The sequence below is a fragment of the Lepidochelys olivacea genome (assembly GCF_965140295.1).
Source record: "Lepidochelys olivacea isolate rLepOli2 genome assembly, chromosome: 1".
Classification (NCBI taxonomy): Eukaryota; Metazoa; Chordata; order Testudines; family Cheloniidae; genus Lepidochelys; species Lepidochelys olivacea.
Genome location: NC_140411.1, coordinates 259,851,217 through 259,875,510, shown reverse-complemented (window position 1 = coordinate 259,875,510; position 24,294 = coordinate 259,851,217). Strand labels below are relative to the sequence as shown.

At 45.3% G+C, this 24,294-nt stretch overlaps 1 protein-coding gene across 2 annotated transcripts; it reads right to left on the bottom strand.

The window, feature by feature from the left end:
* Positions 1-295: 295 nt before the first annotated feature.
* GTPBP1 (GTP binding protein 1) lies at positions 296-23,235 on the bottom strand. Of its 2 annotated transcripts, XM_084634070.1 has the most exons (13): positions 22,986-23,235; positions 22,141-22,252; positions 19,996-20,176; positions 18,849-19,197; positions 17,833-17,956; positions 7,093-7,207; positions 6,492-6,636; positions 6,166-6,348; positions 5,105-5,240; positions 4,047-4,225; positions 3,341-3,541; positions 2,698-2,739; positions 296-2,283 (listed from the first exon to the last, which is right to left on the bottom strand). In XM_084634070.1, the coding sequence occupies exons 1-13, from the start codon at positions 23,223-23,225 to the stop codon at positions 2,191-2,193; spliced, it is 2,100 nt and encodes a 699-aa protein (XP_084490196.1). In that variant the 5' UTR covers positions 23,226-23,235; the 3' UTR covers positions 296-2,190. The 2 variants fall into 2 exon arrangements, with proteins under 2 accessions (XP_084490196.1, XP_084490197.1); XM_084634071.1 differs by lacking the exon at positions 2,698-2,739 and having other exon boundaries at positions 22,986-23,234.
* Positions 23,236-24,294: the final 1,059 nt, after the last annotated feature.

Below are 24,294 nucleotides of genomic sequence, written 5' to 3'. Positions count from 1 at the left end.
TTCCAGCATCTCCACCCCTTCAAACTGAAAGCATGTCTTTCACCTACAGCTCACGGTGTGCCATGGTTCTCAACCCTGTCCCCTTTATATCATCCCTACATTTCCCCTTGTATGGGAAAGCAGCCTAACTTCACCAATACTCCTCTGGAACCTATCCCCCTACATATACAGAGGCTGCTCTCACATCTAGATTAGAGTAAGGGGCAGTACTTTGTGAAGGCACAGGGATTCAGGGGTAAGTGATGGCCGTTCCCATGATTAACCTTTAAGAGCACTTAAAGCAACAAGACACTACTTAACTTAGAACAAACTTTTTATTTTATACATCACACCAGTCTCAGTGATCTTTGTATGCGGGTCACAACAAAAAGGAGATCACACCACCTCCTTAGCATGAATTGATGTAAATCCTCTTCAGGCCCTAGGCTTCCCTCTTTCAGTTGGGGCACAAGGAATGAATAAAGAGGAAAATGGGCTCAGGAATGAAGAACGCCCAGAGTTCTCTGCCTCCCTGAAGAGCAGTTTTAATGCTACTACAGGGCCTGGGCATGAATGAAGTCGGCCCTCATATTTTGCTAGCAACAGTTCACACTCCTTCACAATTGGGGTGCCATTAATAGTGTAGCTACTTATGGTTTCTCCCCAGAGAGCTCTGGCAGTTAGGCAACTGGCTCAGGAAGGACCATGCTCTACCTCCTCACTTCCATTTGGTTTGCCCTCAAAGATGGCTTTAGGCTTTAAGTCTTTCTAGTTAACAGCTTCCCAAGGTGGAGGCTCCCTGAAACAACGAACAGTGACTCGCTTCATTCTGAGTAGAAAGTGATAGCTCTGCCTCAAGATATTAAGCTTCCCATTAGTCAGTGGAGGATAAGCATTATCCTCGAGGAAGCTCTTCTTTTGAAGAGGCAGGGATGGGAGAGGAGCGAAGAACAAGTTGGGAGGTGACCAGCTACAAAGCCTGAGGTAAAAGGACATGATACTGATAAAATAAGTCACTTCAGAAGGAGTGTCCTGGAGGGCTTGTCCAAGAAACTAGAACTTCATTTAAAAATAAAATAAAATCTCCATGGGTTCCCCAGGCTGAAAGTGCTTCCCTCAGGTTGGTACCAACTAATCACTTCCCCCTTCTGCAAAGAGTGGGACTGACCAGTCTTACCACTGCCATGGCAAAGCTTGGCCTGCAAGTTCCAGGAGAGAAAGGAGCACTTGGAGCAGGCAAAGTCAAATGAGGGTGGCATTTGTTTTCAGTCTCCAGGCCCAAAAGGACTAGTCTGCTTGTGATCATTGTCTAGTCACAGGGGAGACTTATGCTGGTCGCAGGCCACACAGTGTTCCTGCACCACAGAGCAGTCTGGAAACATTCTCCCTATGTCACTGCTGCCAGGACCTTGAGGGGTAGGTAAGAGTTGTTCCAGCATGCATTGAACAGAGGTTAGAAGAGGAAGGAGGATGAGATGGGCAAGTAACCTCTATACTTAATCCTACCTCTGATTAAAGTTGTAACCGCTATTGGCCTTATATTTGGGGAGGAGAGGAAGAAGTGTTAAGAAAAAAAATTTAAACATACCTACTTAAGGTCAAGGATCTCTCTTGAATCCACCTTCCTCTTTAAGGTCCATCTGTTCAGTTTTCTGCATCCCCCTCCAAATTGCAGTCACTGCCATATTAAAATTAACCCATTTAAAAAACAGTTTAAGACAGGGAGAGTCCAGAACTCATTTGGCACCTTACCAGAGAGTGTGGAATTGCTGCCTCCCACAACCACCCACCATTCAGCACATTTTAACCCTGGAATTTCAGGTCTTCTAATGCCAATGGACTGGGGACAGTGTAGAAGGTTAAACAGACAGGACCAGATGGGGGAAAGGGAAGCAGCCAAAGGGCTCTTCTCCAATATATCTGGATTTTCCTCATCTTCATGCACACATAATATAATAAAGACTAAGAGCCCAGGTTGTACAAAAGTGTGTTGGGGTAGGAGGAAAAGGAAGGTGTCAGTCGATCAGTTCCACGTGTCTTGTCACCTTCGTTAGCTTATTATAAGTTACAACCCCTCTGTCATTCCTTGGGAGGGAAGGTTCTTCTGCAGCAGATCAGCTGGATGGGGTTTGGTTTAAGCTGCTCTGGATCTCTTGGCTAAGAAATGGAGGGAGGGGGAGAATTCCTCAGGGGGTGGGGGAAAAGGGATATTCAGCAGCCACTGGCGGGAGTCACACAAGCCCCCTGAGACTTCACTTTATGGCGCTGGCCCCCACGTCGCCGGCCCCCTCCTCCAACCTTCGACTGGAAAACAAGAAGGGGAATGTTAGTTTGTGATGACCCCAAGAAATCAAAAGTGACAAACACAGAACTGAGGCAAGCGCTCTACCTGCACTCTCACGGCTAGGGCATTGGGGGAGCACCTCTCACGGGACCAGTTTCCTACTCTCGCAGGTAGCAAGGAGACAAGCAGAAGCTAGTAAACTTTAGTTCTAGTCTTTTGGGGACCCAATTTACAGAAGCTCTGAACACTTAACTCCTATGAAGTCAATGGAAGCTGAAGGTGCTCAGGATCTCAGAAATCCAGGACCTGGGTTTCCATATTGTGGGTGATGGAAGCAGAAAGCCTCCAGGATTGTTTTGCTAACACGACTCTGTTCCCAGACTCAGGCCAGCAAGCCCACTTATCTCAAATCAGCTGTCAGGGTGCAAAAATACCTTATTGCCCTCTCGGTTGTGGGGCTCTTCATCCAGTGCAGTCTGAAGGAAAGCAGCAGGAAGAGAGAAGCAGAGATGAGCAAGAGCACAGCCACAAACACACCCAAGGGACAGGGCAAAAATACAGAGCAAGCGTAACAGGCTGGGAGTGCAGCCTTTATCCAATGACACCGCAGCAAAGAGGAGACAGAAAGGCATACAGAGACATGAACTGAAGGAAAGAATGCTGTGTCTTTCCAAGCCAGGCTCTGTGGTCTAAGTGTGATTTGACCCAAGGGAAGTGAGACAGCTGGCCTAGTGCCCGTACTTGGACTGTGAGTTCATTGTGGCAGGTGCTATGTGTTGGCACAGCACCTAGCACAATGGGGCTCTGGCCCACAACAAGGGCTCCTCGGCACTGTCTGAATACAAATGTTCCATTGAGAGGACAAGCTGACATCAATGAGCTGTCAGGATTTTCTCAGTTATCAGGGGGTCTAGTTCCTTGCTGGGGCACTGCTGGCTGTACCCATATAATTTGTTATTGCCAAGGGAACAGTCCCAAGAAGGGGGAGCAATGCTGACTTTTTATGGGGCTGAGACAAACAGCTGGCGGGAAGGAGGATGTGACTAGCCAGAAGATACTTCGATGTCTTTTGCTAACCTGTGGTTGCAGGGCACTAGAAGGTACTGATGGTGTTGCTCCTGATGAGGTGGCATCATCCCCCACCAGGGCCCCCCCAGCTGCTGTCCCACCCTGGGGCACACCATCCTCTCGTTTCGTAAGGGGTCCTTTTTTTGTTGACTGCATCTTGATCTGCTGGGGCTTGGAGTTCATTGGAGAGTTGTTGGTGGTCTGGAGTAACTGCCGGGTACAGATGGAAGAATATGCAGCATTAAAATGGCAGGGCCAGCCAGGCAAGGTTCAAAACTTCAGGGTTTCTTGAAAGTGAGGAGTGCTTAGAGAATTACTTCCACTAGCCATAAAGTGAACTATATAGCTAGCATCAGCCCACAGTTGCCCACACTGGCCCATAACCGTGCCTCAGAGCTGTCCCAAAGAAGCTATGTAGGGCTGAGAGGGGTGTTCAGTCTCTATAGCACAGCCAGTCCTTCATGTCAGGGGGACACCTGTCTGGAAGACAAAGACACCCGCAGCCTCCCCACGCAGTCAGTTTCACACAGGCCAGATGGCCATCAGACTGCAATACATGCTGGTGGCCACTAGCCTGAGTTTTGCTTGAAATTAGCAACCAAGATAGTGAAATTATATCCTCCCATTCCCTGATTTCCCTACTTGTCTCCTCATTGTAGGAGTAAAGGTTTACTGGGAAAGCAAAATGGCAAGGGTCTGGCTCCTCGGCCTTTACCTTGGTGATAGTACCCACTGCTTTCGTACGGCCCTCACGAAAGACCAGCCGCTGGTCTATATGCAAGTATTCGGGGGTCTTGATGAAACGGAAGTGCACTGTAGCCTTGTCCCCTGTCCGTAGGCAGTCCTTGTCCATGCTGAGGATAGTGGCTGTCTGGCGGATACTGCCACAATGCACTGCAAATGATAATGTACCAGAGGCTCTCAAGTAGTAAATGCCACTAGTGGAACAAGCCTCAGATTAGAGTCCAAGGTCATTACTGCTAATCTATCCACAGCACATTTGAGTTCAGAATGAAAGAAACCTATTGTATTCTAATCAGTGCAAAGTTGACACTACAGATGCATTTGTTTGTTGCTCAGAAAAGAAGCTAAGTATTGGATACAGCAGTGGGTCTCAAACTGTTCTGCACTGACTTTCCTAGTGACCACGCACTGAAGCATTAAGAACCAAGCAGTGGGGGACCGTGGTATTGAGAAGAACAGGGTATGTCTACACAGACAAGAAAAACCCGCAGCAGGCCTGTGCCAGTCGACTCGGACTTGCAGGGCTGTTCCATCACTGTGTAGACTTCCAGGCTCAAGCTGGAGCCCAAGATTTGGGACCCTGTGGGGTGAGAGAATCCCAGAGCCAGCCCAAGCCCAGAAGTCTACACAGCGAGGGAACAGCTCCTCAGCCTGAGCCCCACGAGCCAGAGTTGATTGGCACAGGCCAGCTGGGGCTTTTTCTTTCCCCTCAGTGTCTCAGGCAGTTTGTTGTGCAAATGATGAAGCTAGAGAACCACTGGGCTACAGACAATGCTGACTCTTGGTAGCCACTGTGTAGGCTTTCCTCTTCCCAAGCACACTGGTTCTTACCGGCAGCAATCCTTGCTCTTCTAGATCTGCTCTCTCACCCATAATGGAATTGGGGAAGTTAATACAAGGAACTATGCCCTACATCCTGGATAAAGCAGAAATCACAGGTGGATTAAGCAGCCTAAGGCTAAAGCAGAAGTCTACAACTGTGAGCTGTGCAACTGGGATCTAAGGGTCAGAGAAAGCTGCTACACCTACCCATGGCCTGATAGCGTGGGCTGATGGTGGTGGGATGATGTAGCACCAGAATCTCTGCTTCAAATTCCCAGGATGCTTGTGGATTCAGCCGGGGGGACACCATCACCATGCCTTTCCGGATGGAGGAACGCTTGATCTAGGGAGGAAACAGGAAAAAGACAAAGAGTTAAGAATCATGCTTACTACAAGAATAAGTTCATTTCTTTTGCTCCTTTCATCCAGAGGGATCTCAAGGCATTTTACAGATCAATGATTACTCCAGCCACCTCTGGGATGCAATGTGATCACTATTCAGCAGCATACAACAATGTTATGCAGGGGTTCCAAAGAATGACTACAGCTGAAACTTTTGAAGAAGTTGTAGATAGAAGAATGTGATTGCCCAAAATTCAATTTTCAAAATTCAAGGACGCTGGGGTTAATATAGCTAAGAGTCCTTTTTACCTGTCATTCAGACAGACACTCCATCCACCAACACAATGCCCACTAGCACTATGCTAAAGGCTTGTTTACACAGTTTTTGTACAGCTTTTACGATATGGGTTTGAAACCCGTGCAACACCACTAGCATGAATGCAGTTATACTGGTATGAGGCACCATTATCCCTAGGTACTAGGGCTTGTACCAACATAACTCTTTTGGTAAAAAAACCTAAAGTCAGACTCCTAACGGAAAGTTAAATTGGTGCAAACACTACATACAGACCAGGCCTAGGACATTAGCTTAGTTCTGACAAGAGTGATTCCTTGCAACACTTGTATTTAATGAGCGATCTCCTACAAGCCACACCTACTACATTAGACTATCTGGTGAGAACACAGTTCAAGATAAAGGCACAGAATTATTAGACTGGTGACAACACTTGAAAAGGGAGTGATATGTGGAATATGATCCACTAAATTAGTATGGGACTTTATGGTGCTGGTAGATGAACTCTCCCCCTGCCCTTCAGCGTTGGTGAAAGCAGTCTCATTTTAACCAGGATTAGAAAGTATCCTGAAGAAGCAAGGCTCTTGATATCAGGAACTAGGGCAGTCCCCCTCCCCATACACACACTCACCTTTTTCAAAGCAAAGGAGGCAGTCTGGCCACCACGCACCTCCTTCACAGGCATGCGTTTGCGGTGGATGGACTTGACAGCAATGGCCAGGAAGTTCCCCAAGGGGTCTGGACCCAGAAGCAAAGTGTCATTTAGCTTGATCAGGCCTCTCAAGGTTGTTCCAGACACAACTGTTCCCACACCCTGCACAAGAGAGAGAACCACCGGTAACTGGAGTCACTCAACCACGCTGTTAGAGCAGTAATGGAATTCCCCCTTCCAGCAGGCCCACCTCCAGTCCAGTCTCAAATGTGGCAGAGAGCCCTTCCCAGCACCAGTCCCCTTACCGGTACAGAGTAAGTGTCGTCTATCTGAAATTCTGCTGGCTCTTCCTCCCTGTAACTTGTTCGGGGAGACAGGAGATTGAGAAACATCTTAAGCAACTCCAGATTCTCACCAGTGACATTGGAAATCTGGAATATTGGGCACATCCTATAAGGGGGACAGACAACAGACAGCGGGAAATTAGTCCCCTCACTTTGATTAAAGTTCAAGGAGACATCAACATCTTGGACTGAGATAAATACTCAGCACTGGCAGGGGAAAGTTTGGCAGGCAGTTAGTTGCAGAACACCTCATAATTGAAATTCTGCAACACTGCATCTAAACTTCCTTGTGAGATTCAGAAAAGGGGCTTTAGATTCCTCCACTGAGGTCTGGGCACTGTGCTTCCATCTTATGTGGATAGCTCATAAGAAGCTCCTCACTTCCATCTGGGAGAGGAAAACATGGATGATCAGTCTGAGTTTTCCCTTTATGGAACTGATGTATTATGCAGTAGATGAAACATTAGTACATCTAAGCTGTGGGGATTCTGCTATCGCCTCATGCAGACATGCTCCACCCCCAAACAGGACTAATACAGATCACTCTCTCCACTCCCATTACCTCTCTGAGCTGAAGTTGGAGGCTGTTACAATGACATCATCTTTGCTCTGAACCAGCACCGGGATCTTCCTGCACCCTGGGGACTTCAGAAGTCGCTGTAACAGCTTCAGAGTTTCTTAAAGGGTGAAATGAACATAGTTAGGGCAGTATTCCCCCTCTTTAAAAATTGCCTTGGTCAGATTTCCTAAGGGAGACCAGGCACATTTCCAAAAAATTGACTTTCGGGTCACATCTTCCATATCAGCTAGCCTGCTGCCAAGCTAGAACTGTTCCAAAAAAGTATGAATTTGCCTCTATATACATCTATTAGAGTTGAGTTTAAGTTTTAAGGTTGCTTATTAGAGGTCTGTTTTAAATGGGAGTGGATTAATTTAATTTGAGACAATTTAAATTAGCGATTTAAATCACTAAATGGAAAACGTCAATTTAAATTAGATTTCAAGCAGTTATTTTCTAACGAAAGATGACTTCTCATTGGTTGATTATAAAACAATCTGATTTACATTAAAACATGTTGATTTACAACTAAATAGACCCTTTATACTAGATTGGGTACATGTTTTTGTGATGCAGGAAGATACACTATAACTATATACACTTATTCAAGCAATTATATAGCTCAGTATTTTCATATTCTTAATTGTACATTTTCAGTATGTTAGAAAAAAGGTCAGTAATATATTGCTTATTTACTACAAAATTAACTTTAGCTCATGATTTGTGTCAAGCTGCATCAGGATGGCAACTGGAATTAATTAAAACACAAAACGGCATATAAAATTTATTTGCATTAAAACAAAAAAAGGTAAATGTTTTGGATACATGAACTTAAAAGATGTTTCCTATTTACAACCAAATGATTTATTAAAGGAACAGAGAGCTCAACTGTAGCCTGTGAACTAAACTGATTTCAAGTCAGCCTGTGAAATTTTTCAAATATGCACAAGTGAAAGTGACTGGAGCTTAAGTTTCTACTCACTTAAAGTCTTTTGAAAATAAGACAGTCTCCTAAATTACTTACTCTGTCCTTCAAACTTTTAAAGCTAGATCTCATCCCCTCCCTCCTCATTTTTATTCATAGACTGGAAGAGGAAGACAAGTTTTCATACTCTTTCAACTTCCAATTGACTTCTCAACTTTGAATGAATTAGTCAAAATGAAGAAAATATTATTTCCTGATTGCAGAAGAAGCTACTAGTGTCAAAAGCTGGTTTAGCACTTCAATACACTCTGGTTCCTGGTGCTGAGCTAGTGACTTCTACCAATTCAGAGGTGGGACTCTTAAAGATCAGCCAACATGTACTGCTTGAATGGTTCACTTCCAGCCCTGAAATTTATTATGGTTGGCATGATTGAGGGGTGATTACTGGATGCCCAAGTCATAGCAGCATCTTCTTCAGCAGTTGGGCATCTGTCCTAGAACTCTGAATTGAAAATACTGGCAAGAAAGAGGTGGAGTAGGTGCTTGATCCATCCACTTCTTTACTGCTGAAAATTTAACTTTGTTGCTGGGTATTTCTTTCTTCAATGTCTCTTGAGGTTCTTTCCAAATTTCAACAGCATCAGCAATACAGCGGCAATCTTTCTGCAGTTTGCTCAAGGCTATACTGAAACCTATTTCCATATTCAGCATCTCTTCTACAGTTCTCTTTAGTCCAAATGTTAACTACACTGGCTGTGAGAGTTCCATCTATTGTGTTATGATTTTCTTCTCAAAATTGTCATCAGAAGAGGCCAGTTTTTAATTAATAGCTCAAAATAGTCAACCACTGAATTCCATCACACATTTTGGGGGAGAATTAGTTTGGATCCTCATGCTTTGTTCAGTGAAGCTGAAGCACAGTGGTTGTTATGAAGTATTCCGCAATGTCAAAAATGTTTTCCTTTATTCCAAAAGTTGTACTTAAGTCTTTGCTAAAAGACGCAATCAAGGAGCACTGCACACCCATATGTTATAAGTTTGAGGTTCCCTTTATTATCTTCTTCTAGACTTCTCAGCTTTGCTACATTTGCAGCATTGTCTGCACCAAAGCTATGTGCTCAATTGTTTAATTTTTGTTCTGTTTGTTACAGCTTTTACTTCTACTTTAAGTATTCTGCTGAAAAGGCATTTCCTGATGTGTCAATTTCTATAAAATAACATAAGATGGGGTTGTTGTGTGTCACACAAGAACAAATTACTGGATCATTGCATACAGTGCTCCACCCATCAAGACACACATTACCAAGTTTCCCGGTCAATGTTTTTTTGCACACTCTTCAGATTTCCTTTTCTTATACTGTATTCAACAACCTTTCAACAATGTCTGCTCGGCCGGATGCAGTGCAGCCTGGTCATAATGACTGAACTACGTCCAGTGAAGTATTTGCTTTGAACAAGCTGAAATGAAGAATTTGTTGCATAAATGAACCAAGCAATCTTTAATCTATGGAGTCGTTTTATCTTGCTGGAATTTGCTGGTCCTACTTATGAACTCATCCATGCATTTCTTAACGCAGTTAATTTACTGTCTGACATGTTTAGTTGCAGCACTCCTGGTGGTATCAGCAGGTGACTCTGAAGTTGTAGACATTGCAGGTGGATATTCATAACCCCTTATACCTAAACTGGATCCTGAAACAAAATGGTTAAAAAAAGGGGAGGGGGTCACTCGCTCACGGATTACTGCTAAGTGCACTGCTTTAAAAAAAAAAAAATTGTAAATGAACAATTCTGCCTACTATTATTTGTACCACTGTCCAAATGAGTTTATTTTAAACCCAGTTTTATAGAGAAAAAAAAAGGATTATCTAAATCTATTTAAACCCTTATCTTTAACAACATACCAAACAAATTTTAAAAAAAGGTTAAGTGCTAAAATTCATAAATGCCCAATCAAACTTTAAACAGAAAGTCATCACTTAGGATGTTTGATTATACTAAGGAATAAAGAATTTCAGAAGTCCAGCAGTGACAGTAAAAGTGTAATTGATAAATACTCCCACAAACTAACATACCGATTATATTTTGAACATATTTTGAAATTCATAAGTAATCCACCCAAAACACAAATTTATGACAATTTAAGTTATTTAAGGTATGGCAGGCAATGCATAAGAAAGATGCAAACTTATGTTTACTAACCAGTTGATCCAGATTGTTCAGATGTGTTCACATCATCATCATCTTCAAAGCCATTACCTTCTGAGGAGCATTTTTCATAATGCTGTTTCATTCTTACAGCCAGGCCTTGCATCTCTTTTTGCATTACTGTATTTGGCACATTCCTTTTGTACCCAGGGGTACAGGAGTTTCTTGAAAATATTCCCAAATACGGTTTTATGACATTCAGCTATGGCTGATTATTTTCCAGTTCCCAGGTGTTGAAGTCAACACTAGAAGTTGCACTCTGAAGAACATTGTCTCTTCTTCACAGTATCCTACTTTGACACCATTGTTGCTCCTTTCTGGTTGCGTACACTGTTCCTTCTGCTGTGTTACATAACTCACCCGCCCTCTCCTACCCCAAAAAAACGAAAGAACTAACAACAGTCCAACACTTCTGTTCATGTAACCCACATGCCTTTTGCACTGCACTATTTTACTTGTTTAGAGAGAGAGAGAGGGAGGGAGGCAGTTGAGAAGTCAATGGATTTCTGTTTGTATCGGTCTATGAACACATGCAAGGAGACAGAGCGAGGCCATTTACTTTAAATGTCACCCAGAAGCAAGGGTGGGCAAATACTGGGCATATCAGTGTTTTCCCATGAGCTGGAAAGTAAGTTTGCATGGTGAGTGTTGTCAAATATTCACAATTTGAGACCTAAGCCAATTAGAGCTCAGGTAGAGAGAAAAGTTATAAAACAGGAGTATGAGTAGGGCCCTACCAAATTCATGGTCATGAAAAATGCGTCACGGACTGTGAAATCTGGTCTTGTGTGTACGTACTTTTACACTATACTATAGAAATTTCATGAGGGAGACCAGCATTTCTCAAACTGGGGGTCCTGACCCAAAAGAGGATCATGGGGAAGGGGAGTTGCAAGGTTATTTTACAAGGGTCGCAGTATTGCCACCCTTATTTTGGCATTGCCTTCAGAGCAGGGTGGACGGAGAACTGCATTGTTGGCCAGGCACCCAGCTCCGAAGGCAGCGGCCTGTCAGCAGCTGCACAGAAGTAAAGGTGGCAATACCATAGCAAGCCACCCTTACTTCTGCACTCCTGCCTTCAGAGTTGGGTCAGGACCCCTACAGTTACAACACTATGAAATTTCAGATTTAAATATCTGAAACCATGAAATTTACGATTTTTAAAATCCTATGATGGCAAAATTGACCAAAATGGTCCATGAATTTGGTAGGGCCCAAAGTATGAGGCCACATAGGTAGGCTCAGCAGAAGATCCCGATGAGCAAGGTGTGGCACTCTGTACCTCAAAGCAGCACCCTAGAGCTCCCATATTCACCCATCACACAATGATGATATATTTCATACAAAGCATGCCACGTAAGATACCATATGAAAGATCATAGTCTGCTGAAACCTGTTGGTCTGTCAAAATATGTATATCATGTATATGAAGTTATGAGATTTTGCTGTATGGTTGTTACTGATCTAAAATAGGGGATAGTGGCATCATTCTTTGACTTTTTTCTTCCCGCACCTACGCCAGAAGCAACAAGAATGGTGGGAAAACAAAGTCTTGAACTGAGGAGACTGGTCCCAGGCTTAAAGGGAAGCCTATGTATTAAGAACTATAACATCTAGTGGGGTGAGAAAATGGTTTATCCAAATACTGCCTAGTCTAATAAAGACTAAGATTTAGACTATGTACTAACTTTTTGTGCCTACCACTTATAATCACTAAAAATCTACCTTTCTAAAGTTAATAAATCTGTTTTATATTTTACCTAAAACAGTGTGTTTTGGTTGAAGTGCTTGGGAAACCACAGCTCAGTTTACAAAGGCTAGTGTGTCTCCTCTCCACATCAAAGGAGTGGTAGACTGGATAATAAACTTACATGGGTCAGGCTTCTGACTAGGACAAGACGGTGCAGTTCTGGGTACAACCCTGGGGGGTTGGGATATTTGCGGATGCCTTTCTCTGTCTGATTTGTGAGTGGCTCAGGTAGAATTCATGCAATCCAGCTGGGTGTAGGGCTCCACATGCTGTTATACTGAGTGATAACAGTGCCTAGAGGGGTTTGCTGCTTGTCACTAGCAAAGTGTTGGGAGAGATAGCCCAGGTTGGAGAGTTAAGGGGACACAGTGGTACTCTAGTTCCAGGTTGTACCCCAGGGATCCTAGAAATCAGTTTGCCATGGAAAAAAATGCAGAATTTGTATTTTTACAGAGAATCTTTAGTTTTTACATTTTGTGAAAAACTAAAAACATTAACTACATTTTACTGCTTGCAACCTCCCTCACTTGTGGTTGATTTTTGAATGCGCTTTAAATTTACATACTCCAGTAAACTGCTTTTGGTGCATAGAGGTTACTCAACAGCATATAGAGGTTTGTGTTTCAATGCATCTCATTTCAGCCTCCACAAGTAATTAAAGTTATGAAAAGATGCTGTAAACTTTAAAAATCACCCCTAATGACCCCGTCACTGAGTTTGGAAAGGACAAATTTCACATTGATAGCAATGTGCTGTTCTGTACTGTATGCAGCAAGGGTGCAGATTGCGTTCGAAGGCAGACAATGGCAGAACACATGGAAAGCGCCAAACTGAATAAAAAGAAGCTAAAAACAAGAGGCTGAAACAGCAGGGCCATCCACAACACTAAAGAAACAATGCACTATGACAGGACCATTCTATTAATTTTATTATAATGATTGGTACAGGTAGGCTTCAAACTTGCTTAAAAATTGTAAATATATCAATAATACATTGTGTTCAACTGATACCTACATTACGACTAAGGAAACTGAAGTTCAGCATCGCATTTTAATTGTGGAAAAACATGGATTTTATTTATTTATTTTTTAAATCACAGAAAACTAGAATCCCTGCTGAGGAGATACATGTTACTGTCTCCTGAAGTCAGAGGCCAGGTCCAATGGGTGGGATGACTGCCATAGGGTTGCTAGGTGTCAGGTTTTCGACTGGAACACCAAGTCAAAAAGGGACTTTGGCAGCTCCAGTCAGCACAGCTGACCAGGCTGTCAAAAGTCCGGTCTGCAGCACAGCAGGGCTAAGGAAGGTCTATCTGCATGCCTTGGCTCTGCATGGCTCCCAGAAGTGGCCAACATACCCGGCTCTTAGGTGCAGGGGCAGCCAGGGAGGCTCCACGCACTGCCAGAGTGCCAACTTGGCCACAGTGCCGACTTGGCCACAGTCCCGGCCAATGGGAACTGCGGAGTCAGTGCCTGCAGGCATGGGCAGTTCGCAGAAGCCCCTGGCCCCCTGCCTAGGAGCTGCAGGGACATGCCACTGCTTCCAGGAGCTGCATGGAGCCAGGGAGCCTGCCGACTTGGAGTGCTGGAAGTAAGCGCCACCCTGCCAAAGCCTGCACCCCAACCTCCTCCCACATCCCAATTCCCTTCCCAGAACCTGCACCCCAACCCTAAGCCCCCTCCTGCACTCTGAACCCCTCAGGGCCAGCTCAGAGCCCCCTCCTGCACCCCAAACCCCTCATGCCCCGCCCCAGAGCCCGCACCCCCTCTCACATCCCGTGCTCCAGCCCGGTGAAAGTGAGTGGGAAGCAGAGCGTCAGGGAAGGGGGCAGGGCAAGGGTGTTCGGTTTTGTGCAATTAGGAAGTTGGTAACCCTATTTTGCCAGTGTCTTGCACAGCCCCCCCATGCCCCATAGGATCAAGCCCTTAGTAGGGAGTTTTATAAAGATGCCACGAGATCATGCTATCTCAAAAGTTAGTTTTTTCTCCTGATCTCCAGCCTTCAACTTAAAGTTTTTGATAGAGGCTCACAGATTCAGCATATTGTTTTATTTAAAATGATTTAAGAAGTAAGTTTAGGCCTTCACATATCTGTATTAAATTCAGATTTCATTTTAAACAGGTTTATTTTTAAAAGAAAATTTAAATATGAATTTATTTTTTCAAACAAGTCAGTGATCTTTATGCACTCCAGTTTTAACAATCATAATGTGATTGCAGAGCCATTGGTCATTATCTTTGAAAACTCACGACGATTGGGGGGAGGTCCCGGATGACTGGAGAAAGGCTAATGTAGTGCCCATCTTTAAAAAACGGAAGGAGGAGGATCTAGGGAACTAAAGGCCAGTCAGCCTCACCTCAGTTCCTGGAAAAATCATGGAGCAGGTTCTCACGGAATCAATTTTGAAGCATTCAGAGGATAGGAAAGTGATCAGAACAGTCAGAATGGATTCACCAAGGGCAAGTCATGCCTGTCTAACCTAATTGCTTTTTATGATGAGATAACTGGCTCTATGGATAAGGGGAAAGCAGCGGACATGTTATTCCTTGACTTTAGCAAAGCTTTTGATACGGTCTCCCACAGTATCCTTGCCTGCAAGTTAAAGAAGTATGGGCTGGATGAATGGACTATAAGGTAGATAAAAAGCTGGATAGATCATTGGATAGTGATCAATGGCTCCATGTCTAGTTGGCAGCTGGTATCAAGCGGAGTGCCCCAAGGCATGGTCCTGAGGCTGGTTTTGTGCAATGTCTTCATTAATGATCTGGAGGATGGCCTGGATTGCACCCTCAGCAAGTTTGCACATGACACTAAACTGGGAGGATAAGCTGGAAGGTAGGGATAGGATACAGAGGGACCTAGACAAATTAGAGGATTAGGCCAAAAGAAATCTGATGAGGTTCAACAAGAACAAGTGCAGAGTCCTGCACTTAGGACGGAAGAATCCCATGCACTGCTACAGACTAGGGACCAAGTGGCTAGGCAGCAATTCTGCAGAAAAGGACCTAGGGGTTACAGTGGACGAGAAGCTGGATATGAGTCAGTGTGCCCTTGTTGCCAGGAAGGCTAATGGTGTTTTGGGCTGTATAAGTAGGGGCATTGCCAGCAGATTGAGGGATGTGATCATTCCCCTCTATTCAGCATTGGTGAGGCCTCATCTGGAGTACTGTATCCAGTTTTAGGCCCCACGCTACAAGAAGGACATGGAAAAATTGGAAAGAGTCCAGCAGAGGGCAACAAAAATGATCAGGGGGCTGGAGCACATGACTTAGAGGAGGGCTGAGGGGACTGGGATTATTTAGTCTGCAGAAGAGAAGAACAAGGGGGGGATTTGATAGCTGCTTACAACTACCTGAAAGGGGGTTCCAAAGAGGAAGGATCTAAACTGTTCTCAGTGGTAGCAGATGACAGAACAAGGAGTAATGGTCTCAAGTTGCAGTGGGGACAGTTTAGGTTGGATATTAGGAAAAATTTTCACTAGGAAGGTGGTGAAGCACTGGAATGCATTACCTAGGAAGGAGGTGGAATCTCCTTCCTTAGAAGGTTTTTAAGGTCAGACTTGACAAAGCCCTGGCTGGGATGATTTAGTTGGGGGTTGGTCCTGCTTTGAGCAGGGGATTGGACTAGGCTACCTCCTCAGGTCCCTTCCAAACCCGATATTCTCTTATCATAAAGGATTTGACCTTCCTTAGTTTTCCATGATGAGCTGAATGCTAATTAGTGGTCAGGACTAGAAAGTGTTTGAATTATTACTTGATTTTGCCATGATAGGACAGGACAGTCTTACTTCTGAGTATTATTACCACAGTTCCACAGCAGAAAGAGGGGAGCAGAGATTAGCATAAGAGCCAAGAGCAAAATGAAGTCCAGATAGGGGACACGCAGGAGTCAGTGTTCCAGGGCAGAGGATTTGGCTTTCAGATCCGATTCCTGCCCTCCTTCTCCTGCCATGATGGAGCCAGTTCTTTTAGTCTGGTTTCTTGCTTCCAGCAGTGGCCAAGACCCAATGCATTAATGAAAGGTGATCTCCTACAATGTAACTGTACAATGCTATGCGTGGGGGAAAACAAGGGGGATGTTAAGGACTTAAGTGGCAATTAGTTTATATTGCACAATTGTCAGCTGATCAGATTACAGCCAGGTTATGGTTATTAAGAAAAGGCAACTGTAGGAGACTAGTGTTTTGGCTAAGGAGATGCTGACATCTGACCATGTCATCTGTTCCTCATACAGAGCTCAAGATAAAGGGGCCACATCTTCCATTCAAATTAAACATCTACATCCTTCTCTTGGCACTGTAGTGGGCTCAGATCAAAAAAATTCTCCTCAAAAGGTCTGCTCTTTTACCCTAAACCAAATATGCTCCTCCCTCCCCAGTTACTCGCTTTATGACTGGGGTTCCATTAGTTTGCCAAACGTCTTTTACACCTCCATTTCCTATGATTTCTAAAAGGTACTGCTCAGCATCCCGTTTACTGAAAGCATCTTCCGACAGAATTTATACAACAGGCAGATTGCTAGTCTTCCTGGTTCTCAAAACTTCTGACCAAAAACATGTCACTGTTCCAAGTAACTAGAGCCAAATCCTTATGGGCTAGGAATGAAATCAAAGTAGGAGTATAAATTCAGGAAAAGAGCTGGCCCACATCCAGTGGTGTGCATCAGAACAAAGGGAAGTGCCTTGACTTTCAGGTAGGAAGCAGAGCAAGACCTTTTAAATTAATATCCATCCCCTACATCCCAACTGCAGGCTTCCCCCCCCCTTCAAATTTAGATACCAGGAGAGAAAGATAACCCCCCAACTCCAGCTAAAGCACTTGGCTGCCTCTCCCCAGAAAGTCTGAGACTGCCTGCAGTTACAATCTCTCTTTGGGGACCATTATATTAAGTTTATGAATGATTTATGTATCACTGTGCACAAGGGGTTGCATAGAACTCCAAGAGCAAGGGTTACCACAGCTCTTCCAGGAACTAAAAACTGGGTGGGTGATTAAGATGAATCATACAACGCCTCCCTGGGGAGGCTTATATATACTGGTTCCAACTGGGTTTTCCAAGGATCAAAGAAAATTTTTTTATGCCAAAAGCCCCAAGTTTAAATGGACATGGGGCCTTCTTTTGATTCAGCAAGTGGACAGGACCCTCTGGCCCAGGGATCCCCTAGCCCTTATGGAAGGGCTGGAAGGACTTTGGCTTACTAGGACCCCATAAGTGTGATGGGTGACCTCTACCAAGCTTTTAAAAAAGTTTGTATTAACTGGTGTTAATATGGTTTCCTCTGTAATGCTTTTACCCTGAGAATAAACTTATTTTGCTTTATGAAGTCTGCTTGGTAACTGGTTTACACTATTGTAGTCCCTGGAGAAAGAGTTAACCACAGGTGCTGGACCCCAGTCAGATCTGCTGGGGAAATCACAGTAAGGCACAAAGTGAAAGCAAGCATAAATCCCCAATTCAGGGTGGGGGTGAGACAAGTGTCTGCCCAAGAAAAGCATTCGGGATCCTGGCCATCACTTAAGTGGGTGCCATCGAGGAAGACCAGGATAAGGGCCAAAGGTTTAGTTAACCCTGACATCGACAGCCTAATTAGGCAAAACCCCACAGCACACACTTTATTGCTGCACAACTAAGCAATCCAAACAATAGAAGTGAGAGCTGTAACAAGTGAGGGGAGTGTCTTGGGAAAAAAAAAGAGGACTATTTCTAGAATGTATTTGGGCTACAGCCTAAGCCATATTAAGTATGAGGCGACTTCCATTAGCCCTGATTCACCATCCCAGTTGAGGGGACACTAGCAAGCCTGTGGATACCGAGTGTTCTGAGGACAGAGGAGCAGTTGCTGGCAAAGATCCACATTTACCTTGCAGGATGTTGGCAGGACACATGTCGATTTTTGTCACCACGACAAAGACTGGAACATTGAGTGCCAGCGCTAGGCCCAGGTGCTCCTTGGTCATCCCAACAATCCCAGCATTGCTGCCAACCTGCATCAAAAAGTCATACAACTGCAGGTAGTTGGATCACACAGGATAGTTTGGCCAGAGTATGCAGTAGACCAGCGGTTCAGGACCTAGTTTTAATGGGGTCTCCAGGGCTGGCTTATACTTGCTGGGGCCTGAGGCCGAAGCCCAAGGGCTTCGGCCCTCAGCAGCGGGGCTCAGGTTACAGCTCCCCTGCCTGGGCCTGAAGCCCTTGAGCTTCAGCTTTTCCCCCCACCTGCCTGGGGTGGTGGAGCTCAGGCTTTGGCCCCCAGCCCAGGATGGCAGGGCCTTGACAGGCTCAGGCTTCAGTCCCTGCTCCTGGGGTCATGTAGTAATTTTTGTTGTCAGAAGGGGGTAACAGTGCAATGAAGTTTGAAAACCTCTGCAGTAGACTATGATCAGATTGTAGAACTGTTGTGTGTGGGGAGGAAGGACGCAATTCCAGGTCCCGTCCCCTCAACATCCCACCCCACCCCAAGAATTTTAAACACATCAGTAGGAGAGAGAGCAGTGAGGAAAATAATTCAACTCATAACTAGTGAGTACAGTATTGTATTCCCAAGTTCAGAAATCTTTCTGATGACAAAGAAAACATATCTCCTGACCACTTATGGGTATTGAAGATCCCCTGGCACTTCTCAAGAGCAGGGACAGCCATGGAGTCCTGGCCATGCCATCATATTGGGAATTATATTCTGCCTACTGAAGCTATTATTTATATTAGCACAGTACCTAGGACACCCCACCCCATCATAGACTAGGTATTCACTGTGCTAGGTGCTGTAACAAAAAACACAAAACAGAGTTTCTGCCCCAAATAAAGTCATCCACTTCTCTGTATTGGTATTTTACAGGTTTGAACAGTGGCATATTGCACTGCTTTATTGCCACTTACCATAAGCATGCAGAAATCTGGTAGGTGACCAGTCATGCCGAAGACTGTGGTCTTCAGGTACTTCTCATGCCCAGCCAAGTCAATGAAAGTGATGACCTTGGTAGATTTCTCACAGATTTTGGTCCACTCCAGGCTGCCACCATGGCTGTCAGGCTTGTTCACCACATTGCCCTCACTGTCAAAGCCCAAGATGTCATTGCCCACACTGCTGGTACGACCTGACTCTATCTCATGCTTGTGGCGGAAGAGCTTTTGCCGGGCAAAGCCCCGACCATTGTCCAGCTCACCATGCGTCAGGACACCCAGCAACGTGCTCTTTCCTGCATCCACATTGCCAACCACTGCTACCCTACCGGGGAAAGAATAAAGTAATCAAACACCGGGAGAAGAGTTAATGTCAGCTTGGTCGTCCCTTAGAAAAGTTTTTCATGTTAATACAAGCTAGCAATGAGTGCTGTCACCAGAACCTGAAATCTGTTTTTAGAGTTTTTGAGTTTGCACACAATATAAGCAATATAATCCAACTTAGAGGGACACTTTGGGGGAAATTCACTGTCCAAGGCTCATTCATGTATTAATATTAATATCTCTATTGATGCTGATGAGGGTGGCCATTGTGGCAGCATGAGTGATGTGAAAACCCAATCCACCTGGAACTAGACTGAGACTCCCAAGTCATTTTTATACAAGGTATCAGACACCCATCAAGAGATCACTTAAGTATTAGGCTGGAATTGAAGTGGTGACTGATAAGCAAAAGGTTCCATATTTCAATATCTGACTTATTTTAAAGAGTCCACTCCTTGCAAGGTCCCCAAAATCCCCTGCAATTACAGAATGACCGAGTCCCCAAATAACTCCTTGATGGATCAGCAGAGAATCCCTGAAGTGCTCCCAGGCCAGGGAGAGCTCAAAACAGAGGCGGTCACTCAGACACTGAAACTTTTGAGCCAAGAACAGGAGTGCAAACTAAAGATCATTACAGACAGCTTGTATAAGAAGGAGGAAAAAGATGTAATTAGCAAGGAGTGTTCAGACAGCTGTCTTTTCTGGGTTCATACAACACCCAAATTCAAACCACCACTTGCTCAGATCAAAGAGATGTGGCTGTGTTGCTGCCTAATCCTGCCTCCACCCGTCTCCTCACCTGACCTCCAGGAAGTCGTTGTCACCCACACGTTTCCGAACAAGGTAGTCGCGCACCTTGCCCCCTGCCTCCTGGTGCTCCCGCAGAAGTATCACATCTGCCTCAAGCTGCTCTGCCATGCTCTTCACGGTGGCATAGGATGCTTCCATATCTGCCTCACTCAGACCATATTCAGTCCCATCTAATGAGAAGTTGTGAGGGGGAAGGAAATAAGATTAGCAACACTTCCCAACAGCCTGGAGTAAATGGTAATTTTATTCTCTCTTCACATGAGCTGCCTATAGCACTGATTATACACATGGGAAAGACACCAGTCAGCCTACAGAAACACAGGAAGAATGGCCTATTCCTGAAGGAAACTTTAGGCTTAATTTTAAGACTCAAAGGAATTAAAGCGTCACTAACAGCAAAAAAGCAAAACAATAAATAAATCCTACTATCTGAAAGTGCTTTGCCTACTCAAGTTACAAGCAACACCTAAAATCACTGAAGGATTAGCATAAAAATTCAAATATTTCTCATTCTGCTTACTTTGTGCATTTAACAGCACTCTGGGTATTTAGTCAGTTTCCCCATCTACAGCCAGATATTGTATTTCCTCTATTTGTCTTTCACACTACAACAGGGGAGAGAAAGTGTTTTAAAAAAAGTTACTAAGGGGATGCAGTGGAGAGGGTAGCTTTTGAAAAGCACTATTAACATGTTTTGTAAGACTGACTAGATCTCAAGTCTAGTTTTTCTTTACATTATTAAAACTAAAGAAATTCAAAGGAGTCTACGTGGGTTTGGGGGATTGTGGCTGTGATATGAAGTCTTTCTCCTCTAGGTTACTGGTTCCAATACAACCCCAGGTTTGTATACAAAAATGAATATTTCCCTCTTCGGAAGTCGTAACCCAGGTCTTAGCAAGCGAGTGCCTATCTCTAAACAGTCACAAATTATCCTCCTTATGGGCAATCTCAGCAGAAAGCACAAGGACTGAATTGACTAACCAAACTTCCCTACCTAGCTGTCATTATTCCCTGCAACAGGGATACAGAAAATAGATAGGACTGATATACATGGGAAGCTTGACTGAACACTGTCAATGTCCCTGTACTGCAGGCATAGCAATTGTAATGAATCAGACTAGCGGTCTACCTAATCTATTGTCCTGACAGACAGTGGCCACTTCCAGATGCTTCAGAGGAGGTGTAAGAAAATCTGCAGTAAGCAGTTATGGGGTAACCTTGCAAGGGGGCAGGTTAACTGTTCCATAGCTTGAGGGTTGGCTTAGGCACTAGAATAGGAGATTTATATCCCTTCCAAAACATAGTAAACATTAAAAAAACCACTTATTACTCTGGATAGTCTTAATATCCATGTACATGTCCAACGATTTTGAAACCCACCATGCTCCTGACCTTAGTGACATCCATGAGCTAATTGTACTTTCTATGAAAGGAAGAATTTCATGCTCTAGGGGTGTCAAATTCAGTATTTTTCTTTAGCACAACAACATTCAAAAATGTGATTTGCAAAAGAAAACGAACGAACAAGGGGCAGATATATGAAAGCCATGTTAAAGGATCAGGTGCGAAAACAGCAAACCACAAATATGCAAAGGCAGGTGGCTGCTGCCACACCTAGAATATATGACATTAAAGGCATTACATTTAGAAACAAAAAGGAACTGCTTTATGTACTATAGACAGCCTACAGGGGAGTAAGAAGCAGCTATTTTGGTTAAAGTTGATAGTTAAATATAAAGTGCTTCTAATACACTCCTGTGAAGTTTTCCCAATTTACAATTGGGAAAAAAGCAATGACAGAGGTAAAGCAGACACCTTGGAACATGAAGGAAGTCTCAAGACTGAGATTATAACTCCAGAGCTCCTATCACCCAGTGCTGTATTCAGATACCTTAACCGCTCTTATTTCCAAACACATTTTATCAATAATACTTATAGTTATGCCAGATATAATAGTAACAGGGTAACCAAATTATGTTTCCAAGCATAGTCACCAGCAGGGCATGTCCTGCATGTGGTATTATATTGGGGAATGGGGTGAAGGGAATTCTACTTTCCTCTGAAGCATCAAATTAGATGAACCAACACTTCCTTTTGAAGCAAGACTTTACCTTTACAAGAAAGCTGTACTCACCTGATCCTTGTCCAATTACATAGATAGTCTCCCCACAGCCCTCATCCATTCTCTCCCACATCTGCTGGAGCAGGCTGTCATACTGTTCCGATGTCGGACTCACCATCACCAACTAGAGTGAAGATCAGACAAGTTTAAATGCATTACCATGCATTACCTGGGGGGGGGAGGGGGGCAACAATTCCCAAAACAGCGCGAGATAATAGTCCAGCCCAACGTGCTCTACGTGGGAAGGAGGCTCTTTCAAAGCCCCTTTCAGTCAGTTTGGACACGCTGGTCAGTTACAGCGCAGGTCTCCTCCCCACACCGCACAGAGGTATTGGAGAGAGACACTCACCGGTTATGAGCCTTGAGCGGCTTTTAAACACTACGAAGTGGGTGGGGGGGGAGAGAGGGAGATCAGCCTCTGGGGTTGCCCAGTGAAAGATCCCAGAAGGCGCCAATTTAGGGGGAAGGGCAGCAATGTGCGGTACATTAAAAAATAAAGAAGCTGCCAGCTCACAACTCCCGCCGGGCCACATCCAGGAGCCGGGCCAGGCGCTCTCCGGGCATTAGGAGCAGCGAGCTCCAGAGACACCTGCCGCGCGACGTTTCCCGCCCTGCCGGCGACCTGCCGCCCCCGGCAGCATCTGACCCCGGCCCCCCGCGGCTCCCCAGCCCCACCGCCTCGGACAGGGGGCGGGCACCGGCCCAGCTCCCCGCGCTCGACGAGACCGGCCGTTTTCTCAGCGCGACGCCCCCACAGGTGTGGCGCTGCCCCCGCCAGGGACACGCCCCAACCCGCGCCGCCGGGAGAACCGGCTCTCGCGCCCCAGCAGCCACACGTCTCCCCCGCCCGGGCCTACCTTGCTGGTGAGGTCGAGCTCGGGCTCCCCGTTGAGCACCTCCCCGTCCTCGCTGCAGTCGGAGCCGAAGGCGGCGCGGTGGGGCCGGGAGGAGGCGGTCGCCTGGGCCGCCCCGCCAGGGGAGCTGGGCTCCGGCGCGAATATACAGGCCGGTACCGGGAAGCCCTCAATGGGCGAGCGGCTCCGCTCCGCCGCCATCTTCCCTGCTGCCCCGGCCTCCTGCAGCCGCCTCATCAGCATAGCTCCGCCCTCCCTCCTTCAGCCTGGCCTATGCGTAGTACTCCCTCGAAAGCCCGCCAATAGGCTTGTTAATAATTAAGCAGACCCCTCCAGCCAATCACCAGGCAGCTTTATGAATAATTAAGCATAACCATAACAACTACGGCCGTGCTCATAATTATTCGTAAGCCACGCCCCCAAGCCAACGCTTCCTCCTGCAGACTGGAAAGTAGAAGCGGTGTTGCCAGGTCGACTCCTTATATCCTCACAAGCTCAGAGTCCGCGCTACGTGGTAACTGCCCTGCAACCAATGGAAGAGGAGAACAGCATTACGAGCAACACTTTGCTCCAATCAAACAAGAGATTTAGAAAGAGGGGTGGGCCCTGAATCTCTGCCTATCATGGGACAGAGACAGAGAGATGGGTCAAAGGTTTTCCCGCAAAAGTAAAAGCAAACATTTAGGTTTCTTAGCTAACCAATAAGAGAGTAGGCTTTTCTGACAGACATATGGAGGGACCAGTCAAATGAGAAGACACACTCTGGGCCTGCTATCTGTGGGGATTTCCCACCTGGGATGAATGGTCTTCCTCCTTTGGCAGATGCTGATGACATGGGGCTGAAATAAATCTGCTGGAACCACTTTATTCTGATGCAATGACTTTGTCAGTGCTTGACCGGGCTGCTTCTCCACTCCCACCTCCATGATTTTGAGGACCTACAAAGGTCAGGGCTAATCTCTGTCCCAGACCTTTTCATTAGTGTAAAGCCAGTGTTGATAAACTTCACATTGCCCCCTCTGACTAGCCTGTGACCTCTATGAAAGCTGATGGCCGTAAATCCATCAATTTTTAGGAGGGTAACAGTTCCCCAATCAACTGCTGTATCTGCAGTGGACAACAGTACCTCCCATGTTACCACTGCATACTCCCTCCCTACCAGCTGCTCCACGGAGCAGCCAATGCAGCTTCTACCCACAAAGAAAACAGCTCAGCGTCACAAGGGATAGTGTAATCTTAGAGTTGCCAGCCCTCCCACATTGGCCGGGAGTCTCCCAGAATCTGACTCAACCTCCCGGTTGCTATTGAAAGC

Bases quoted from the DNA above. Each gene is read 5' to 3' on its own strand.
- GTPBP1 (XM_084634070.1), bottom strand. From the start codon at position 23,225: ATGCTGATGAGGCGGCTGCAGGAGGCCGGGGCAGCAGGGAAGATGGCG. The intron at 3,542-4,046 runs GTAAAGGCCGAG...TGTACCCGGCAG, and splicing joins CAGTGGGTACTATCACCAAG to TTACTCCAGACCACCAACAA. The intron at 2,740-3,340 runs GTTAGCAAAAGA...GCTTTCCTTCAG, and splicing joins CTAGTGCCCTGCAACCACAG to ACTGCACTGGATGAAGAGCC.